Below are 8,426 nucleotides of genomic sequence, written 5' to 3'. Positions count from 1 at the left end.
GTCTCCAATCAGCCCTGTGACTGTTCCACGGTGGGCGGGGGAAAGGGACTCGCTTCACAATGATTTCCATCTGGGTCAGGAGAGGAAGAATTGCCCCCGGCCAGCAAGTATCCGAGACCTGAAAAGTCCGCGTGAGCAAACAGACAAAAGCCTGCACTCGCCTTCCTTAAACTGAGGGGAAATCCTGGAGAAACGCCTTGCTCACTCAGAAACAAACGAGAGAGATGGTCATGGCGGCCAAGTCTGCAGGTCACCTCTGTGGCCACTTCCCTCTGGATGAAGCCCTCAGCCGTGGTCTCCTCTTCACGAGATTACAAGGAAAGACAATTCAGATGGAAATCTTTTTTACCCTGACTGTTGGAAATGCAGTGATAGTTACTGCAAGGATTGAAGGCAAAGGACTGGAAACAGGCACTCAGCTCAGACCCTGCCTTCAGCCGGCGCCAGAATCCTTCCTTGACCCCAGCCTCATCGTGAGACACCTGGCCCTTCACGTAGAAAGGGCTCCATCGATCAGCACCTTGGCGGCCCACTACCCACCGTCCACCCGGTAGGAGTTCTGTGTTTTCCTTTTTCTTCTTACTGAATAGGCTGAATTTTTGAGAAAGTTAATCTTTTGTTGTCATACGCAAAGGGATGAGTTTTCCAACTGTGTTACAAACTTAGTAAGTCATAGAAACCATGGTCGCCGTGTTTAATTTCTTCTTTCTAGGACAAGCATGTGTTGGTCCCCTTCAGGTTCTAAGTTTTGACCAACAGAATTTGAAAACATTTCTGCAAAAATGTTGATGAGGATTTATTTGAAAAGAACATCATACCAGAAAACATGAACCCTGTAATTTATAGAGAAACCTTTTCTTTTTACCTTTTTTTTTTTTTTTAATTGAGATGAAGTCTTGCTCTGTCACCCAGACTGGAGTGCAGTGGCTCAATCTCGGCTCACTGCACCCTCTGCCTCCTGAGTTCATGCCATTCTGCCTCAGCTTCCCAAGTAGCTGGGACTACAGACACCCGCCACCGCGCCCAGCTAAATTTTTTTTTTGTAGTTTTAGTAGAGACGGGGTTTCACCGTGTTAGCCAGGATGGTCTCGATCTCCTGACCTCGTAATCCGCCCACCTCGGCCTCCTAAAGTGCTGAGTTTACAGGCATGAGCCACCACCCCCAGCCATAGATAAACCTTTTCAACAGATATCTAAGAATTAAAAAAAAACTGAAAATGTTGATTAAAGAGTTTTTAAATTTTTTTTTAGTTTTTAAATTTTAAAAAAAGGAAAAAAATCATCGTGAAGAAAATTGCATTAAATTACTTTGACCATGCATTGCTTAGGGCTGAAAAATCATGTCAGCTAGAAAGACAACAGGAGAGATGAGGTCGACTCAGACCTACACTGGAATAGGAAACTGGTGAACTAGGAGATTCACCTTGGTCGTGAAAGGGAGGATTTATTTTGGTTCACAGTATTGTAGCCGAAACGTGACCGAAGCAGATCTCAATCAATTAGAAGTTTATGTTGCTAAGATTGAGGATGTGCCCAGAAAAAAGAGGCACAAGTCCCAGTGGGACCTGTGACCTGAGCCTTTTCCAAAGAGGGTTTGGGGAACTTTAATTCTTAAAGGGGAGAGAGCAAGCAGGAGGGGAGAAGGAAAAGGAGGGAGGGCAGGTGGTGGGCACAGTCAGGCTCGTGGCTGCATTCTTGTGGGCCTCTGATTAGCACTCAGTGAATCCACCTTTTACATAAGATAAAGTAAGCCCGGGAAATCACAGCTGCCTGTCTGGGAACAAAAGGGAGGCAGTTTGTGTGTGAGGCGGGTCCCAAGCTCAACCTTCCCTGTGGCATCGTGAGATTGGGGTCCTGAGAACGTGTTTCCTTCACTGTGTCTACGTTGTCCTTATGAAATGTGCCCCGAGCACCCTCATTTCCAACCCTGCAGGCCTTGCTCAGGCCTCTGAACCCTAGTTCTGGTTTTTGGGGAAGCCACTTCCTCACTGCAGATCTCTGATGCCTTTGTTTGAGACACCAGAGATGGGAAGACAGGAGGATTTTTCCAGTCATGGACAATGAACGTTTCTCTAATGCTGTGCGTGAGGGAATGACAGTGCTTCATCCAGCACAACGGTTCCTCTTCGGTGTGCCTCACGGGAGTGCAGGGCCTTCGCTGGCCGTGGTCAGAAGCTGCTTTTTCCCAGAGGTGTGGTGCTGAGCAGAGGTGATGGAGCCCCATGGCCTGAAACATTCGTTGCCCCTTCAAATGTGCCTGTTATCGATGGCTCAGAGCACACAGCGCCGTGCTTAGTGGCTGATGGCACAAGGTCATTTGCCACTTGTCCTGGGGGCTGTGAGTCAGGTGTCTGAGAGAACCTCAAATGTGGGATCTCTCCAGGGCTGCCCAGGCTCAGTCAGGGCTGGAGCAGCTGCCTCTAGGGCGGCTGGGACTCCGTGCTGCCCTCCCCGGGAGGCCCTGTTCCTGTCCGTGCGGCCCAGGCTGGTGCAACAGTGGGTGGACAGAGATCTGTGGGAATGCCGTGCACCTGGCGGGGGGTTCGTGCCTGTGCTGCTACAGCGTGAAGCTGCAGTTTCAGAAGGGCCAAGAGATGTTAAACCCATTTGGCAGAGGCATCTGATTGGATTCTGCCTCCCCTTGTTCTGGGGAAATTAGGCGGAAATTGTTCTGCTCCTCTCAAAGGCGGCTCGCTGAACCCCAGCAAGGTGCACACCCTTGAGTGGATCAGTTCCAGCGCTTGGCGTTGACTTTGGAAATCTGAAAAGTCTGTGATAAGCCAAATAAACTTAGATTTGTTTTATTTCATTTAAAAAGTGAAGGCCCCAGAACTTTGGGAGGCTGAGGCGGGCAGATCACCTGAGGTCGAGAGTTCAAGATCAGCCTGGCCAACATGGTGAAACCCAGTCTCTACTCAAAATATAAAAATTAGCCAGGTGTGGTGGTGCACACATGTAATCCCAGCTACTCAGGAAACTGAGGCAGGAGAATCGCTTGAACCCAGGAGGTGGAGGTTGCAGTGAGCCGAGGTCGTGCCGCTGCACTCCAATCTGGGCGACAGAGCAAGACTCTGTCTCAAAAAAGAAGAGTGAAGGCAAGGAGATTACTAAGAGCTAGTGAGCTCTGATCTTGGCAGGAATGAGTCAGCATCTTCAACACAGAAACCCCAAGGCCACTATGGAAGCAGAGAGAAGGGGGCACACACCCCTCCTGTCCACGCTTTACTGGCCAGCAACAGTCACTTGCCTCCGTCAAGATCTGAGGCGTCATGTCTTCATGACGAGAAATATCATCTTGTCAAGTGCCCAATGGAAAACTAAAATATTTTAGTGAACAAAGCATTGCCTTTGCCACAGGTACCAAAATTGGTGAAGCTGAACAGCTGCAAAGGATACAGGCAGCAAAGTGCCCCGAAACTCATGGAAAGAACCTTGCTAGGAATTCCAGGAAGAGCTGGACTACATAGATACATAAAGAAGAAGATGCTCTTTCTTCCCTTAAGCATCCCTTAGCCAGGAAAGCCAACAGGCTCACAAATCCCAGCCAGCCTAAGAGAGAAAGCAGCTCATTGCCTGTGGAACGACCTCATTCCCAGCAGTTTGCCAGCTTCTTCTCTGATTAGGTAGGAAGACCGTTGAAAACTGCAACTTCACACAAAGAGAGGCTACGAGAACATGCCGCAGCTCTTTTATGGTTTGAAGGGATAGAAATGAGGAGTGGCTGCCTGATTGTCCCCAGCTCAGAGGAGACGCAGAAATGCCTGAGGTGTTACTGCGGTGGAAGATGCTGAGCCTGCTCTGCCAAATGCAGCCACAGGACCCCTGGAACCCAAACCCAGAAGTCGAGCCCCCTCTATGGCACTCCCCTGCTAGGACAATGACTATATGCTCACATTGTCTCACTCTGCTCCTTCCCAGACCCAGAAACCAATGTCAGATGGAGTGGACTCAGCCTGGGTCTGGAATGTGCCATGATGCCTTGTAATCACACAACACCAGCCCCTCCAATCAAACAAAGTGGGAAGAGGGGCCTTTTTCAAGTTAGACCTGAATGGACCCTTCCGAAAACGAAATACCTCAGCATATCCTTACAGATTACAGAGTGTGTATTTTCGGATTCAACACTATTCTTTCTTCAATGGGAAGCTGTTTAAAAGGAAAGAGTCAAGTCTCTGGAATCGTAATACCTAACATTCATAAATTGCTTCTCTAGGGAGCTCAGCGTGCACTGGAGACATCGCTAACCACATTCTTGGTATGCAGGGAAGGAGCACATTTGCTGCAAGGATGTTGAGCAGATCTACAATTTCTTAGCAAAGAGTCGTGCTGAATGAACCATTGAAATAACAGCGCCGCTTCTTCCATGTTTAGGTGTGGTACAGTCTTTGTAGGGTTCTCATCCTGATGCTTCATTTGAGTCTTGTCACAGTTCCCAAGGCACATCAAGCAGGCATGGTCTCCTGTTATATGGATAAGTAACCTCTGAGAAGGAAGGAGGCCTCCCCGAGCCATGCCAACCCCAAGCTGCAGCCAGAGCTCCCCCGGCCCTTCCTCCCCCAGGTCCAGGTGGCCACGCCAACACCTGGCTCAGTGCCCACCACAAGCAGTGGGCAACTTGCTACTTCTCTTCTCCTTTGAGACTCCTACTGACCTTCTGAACCACCTCCAAACTAACCGCATAAGAATGATACAGTGGACCCTGGGGACTTGGGGGAATGAGGGGAGGGAAGTGAGGGATAAAAGACTCCATATCGGGTACAGTGTACACTGCTCAGGTGATGCGTTCACCAAAACCTCAGAAATCACCACTAAAGAACTTATTCATGTAACCTAACGCCACCTGTTCCTCAAAAACCTATGGAAATAAAACACTTTTAATAAAAGAGAAAGGGGGTGACAAAAAGAGGACCTGTCCCTGGGCCATGTGGGCAGCCTGGGACCCGCAGGACATGGGAGGCCAGGCCCCAGAGAGCCGAGGGGTAGCGGCCAGGGGTAGAGGCTGGAGCCTCTGTGAGACCAACTCACTCCCCCCGATTGGGAACCAAAACGTGGAAATGCATGGGAAGTTGGCATCTGAGTGGTGTATCGTTTGCCTTTCTGCCTGTCTTCCGTGGAGTCTAGCGTGAGGGTCTCAGAAGCAGAACCTTCTGTTTCCTTCCCCTGTGTTAATGTTCCCTCTGCCTCTGTCTTCACCCATTGCTGTGTCATTGCAAGTCAACTGTAGGCTCGTCGAGTATTAGAATTGCATGGTGTTGGGATGAGGTCCTAGTTGAAGATATATTCAGTGATGTGATGACCATCTCCTGGTACAAACACCAGCTCCCGGCTGGAGAAAGTTCACCATGCAATGATGTCTGTCACGTACATTTGCCAGACAAGGCCTGTCATTTGTTGGTCATCTAAACAAAGTATTTCCACCTGCACCTTCCTGTGCAGGTCAGAATTTTCTAAAGAAAAGTTTAGGGTACATTTTTGCCCCAAATAAGTGAGCAAAAATCAATTTGGGGATACATTATTGTTCTAAATAAGTGAACAATTAAGAAGTTTGATTTTTTTTTATTCTGCTGACAGCCAAATCTCTGGGAGGAAAACAACCGAACAACTTTTTGACAAAGCCGGGCTGGGCTGGCAGCTCACTCAGGAGGGGCAGGGCCTGGCTCAGGTCAGGTCTTCCTGGGGGAGACCGTGCTGGGATGAGGAGACAGTGACGCCGCAGGGAAGGGGCGCTGAGGGCGTCTCAGAGAGCAGAGGGCGTCTGGGGAGCCCATGGCCAGTTCTGGTCCTGGCCAGGGCTAGTGAGGTCTGGTGTCCGGGTTATTGGTTTTCAGGACATTCGTGAAACAAACAATGTATCTGCAACTTCATCTTCCTGGGCAAGTGTTTCCCAGAGAGTAAAGTCATGTTCAGAGACAAGAGTTCTACTTCCCAACTGAAACTGAAATCTCAGTTTCACTTACTCATCCATGTGTCTGTGCCTCAGTTTCCTTTCATGTAACACGGGAAAAATAACACTACTTTCCTCATCAGATTGTTAGTTAATTAATTAATACAAGTAAAATATTTAAACAGTCTTGGTGGGTGGAAATGTCTGCAAATGTTAGTCCTTGCCGTGGTGATAATGATGTGCTCAGTAAGGCTTCCTCCAAGCCATGGCATGCTCTTACTTGGGCCGTTTCTGTCCCCAGAGCCACTCCTGCCACTGCTAATCCATTGTCCTCCCCTCCTGGCATCCAGTGCGTGGCTCTTCCTCCCTTGCTTGTTTCCGGGAATCCTTTCCACCTCAGATTAAAAGCCTTTTACGCAACACAGCCTCCTCTGACCTACCTGACCCTGACTGGGTCAGCTCTGACACTGTGGTATTTTAGAATTGTTTCATCAGTAATAAACAACCAGACACTTAGATCAAATTGCTGTTTTTGTCTTTTCCAATAAGCCACCTTTTATTCCCAGAGACCATGCCTGGTTTTTCACCATGGTGTCCCCTGGGATGCAAGATGTTAAATGGTTATTTCTTTCTTTTGTTTTTCTTTTTTTTAAACTTTAAGTTCTAGGGTACATGTGCACAACGTGCAGTTTGATACACAGGTATACATGTGCCATGTTGATTTGCTGCACCCATCAACTCGCCATTTACATTAGGTATTTCTCCTAATGCTAACCCTCCCCCAGTCCCCCACCCTGTGACAGGCCCTGGTGTGTGATGTTCCCTGCCCTGTGTCCAAGTGATCTCATTGTTTAGTTCCCACCTATGAGTGAGAATATGTGGCGTTTGGTTTACTGTTCCTGTGATAGTTTGCTGAGAATGATGGTTTCCAGCTTCATCCATGTCCCTGCAAAGTACATTAACTCATCCTTTTTTATGGCTGCATAGTATTCTATGAGTGAGAATATGTGGCGTTTGGTTTACTGTTCCTGTGATAGTTTTCTGAGAATGATGGTTTCCAGCTTCATCCATGTCCCTGCAAAGTACATTAACTCATCCTTTTTTATGGCTGCATAGTATTCCATGGTGTATATATGCCACATTTCCTTAATCCAGTCTATCATTGATGGACATTTGGGTTGGTTCAAAGTCTTTGCTATTGTGAATAGTGCCACAATAAACATACATGTGCATGTGTCTTGATAGTAGCATGATTTATAATCCTTTGGGTATATACCCAGTAATGGGATCTCTGAGTCAAATGGTATTTCTAGTTCTAGATCCTTGAGAAATCGCCACACTGTCTTCTACAATGGTTGAACTAGTTTACACTTCTACCAACACTGTAAAAGCGTTCCTATTCCTCCACATCCTCTCCAGCATCTGTTGTTTCCTGACTTTTTAATGATCACCATTCTAACTGGCATGAGATGGTATTTCATTGTGGTTTTGATTTGCATTTCTCTGATGACCAGTGACGATGAGCATTTTTTCACGTGTCTGTTGGCTGCATAAATGTCTTCTTTTAAGAAGTGTCTGTTCATATCCTTTGCCCACTTTTTGATGGGGTTGTTTGTTGTTGTTGTTGTTGTTGTTGTTTCTTGTAAATTTGTTTAAGTTCTTTGTAGATTCTGGATATTAGCCCTTTGTCAGATGGGTAGATTGCAAAAATTTTCTCCCATTCTGTAGGTTGCCTGTTCACTCTGATGGTAGTTTGTTTTGCCGTGCAGAAGCTCTTTAGTTTAGTTAGATCCCATTTGTCTATTTTGACTTTTGTTGCCATTGCTTTTGACATTTTAGTCATAAAGTCCTTGCCCAGGCCTGTGCCCTGAATGCTATTACCTAGGTTTTCTTCTAGAGTTTTTATAGTTTTATGTCTTACATTTAAGTCTTTAATCCATCTTGAATTAAGTTTTATATAAGGTATAAGGAAGGGATCCAGTTTCAGCTTTGTACATATGGCTAGCCAGTTTTCCCAGCACCATTTATTAAATAGGGAATCCTTTCCCCATTTCTTTTTGTCAGGTTTGTCAAAGATCAGACGGTTGTGGATGTGTGGTGTTATTTCTGAGGCCTCTGTTCTGTTCCATTGGTCTATATATCTGTTTTGGTACAAGTACCATGCTGTTTTGGTTACTGTAGCCTTGAAGTATAGTTTGAAGTCAGGTAGCATGATGCCTCCAGCTTTGTTCTTTTGGCTTAGGATTGTCTTGGCAATGTGGGCTCTTTCTGGTTCCATATGAACTTTAAAGTAGTTTTTTCCAATTCTGTGAAGAAAGTTATTGGTAGCTTGATGGGGATGGCATTGAATCTATAAATTACCTTAGGCAGTATGGCCATTTTCACAATACTGATTTTTCCTATCCATGAGCATGGAATAATTTTCCATTTGTTTGTGTCCTCTTTTATTTCATTAAGCAGTGGTTTGTAGTTCTCCTTGAAGAGGTCCTTCACATCCCTTGTAAGTTGGGTTCCTAGGTATTTTATTCTCTCTGTAGCTATT

General features: G+C 46.5%; 1 protein-coding gene across 1 annotated transcript in view; it reads left to right on the top strand.

Annotated features, from left to right (window-relative positions):
• The first annotated feature begins 230 nt into the window (after nucleotides 1-230).
• TPO (thyroid peroxidase) overlaps nucleotides 231-8,426 on the top strand; it is a 152,134-nt gene continuing 143,938 nt past the window's right edge. Inside the window, exon 1 of the mRNA XM_011960987.1 lies at nucleotides 231-550. Within this exon, the coding sequence (XP_011816377.1) occupies nucleotides 231-550 (320 nt within the window). The remainder of the gene's footprint in view (nucleotides 551-8,426) is intronic.

This window comes from Colobus angolensis, unplaced genomic scaffold (assembly GCF_000951035.1).
Source record: "Colobus angolensis palliatus isolate OR3802 unplaced genomic scaffold, Cang.pa_1.0 Scaffold53, whole genome shotgun sequence".
In the NCBI taxonomy this organism is placed as follows: domain Eukaryota; kingdom Metazoa; phylum Chordata; class Mammalia; order Primates; family Cercopithecidae; genus Colobus; species Colobus angolensis.
Note: the sequence above shows the minus strand (reverse complement) of the source record. Positions and strands in the feature narration are given on the sequence as shown.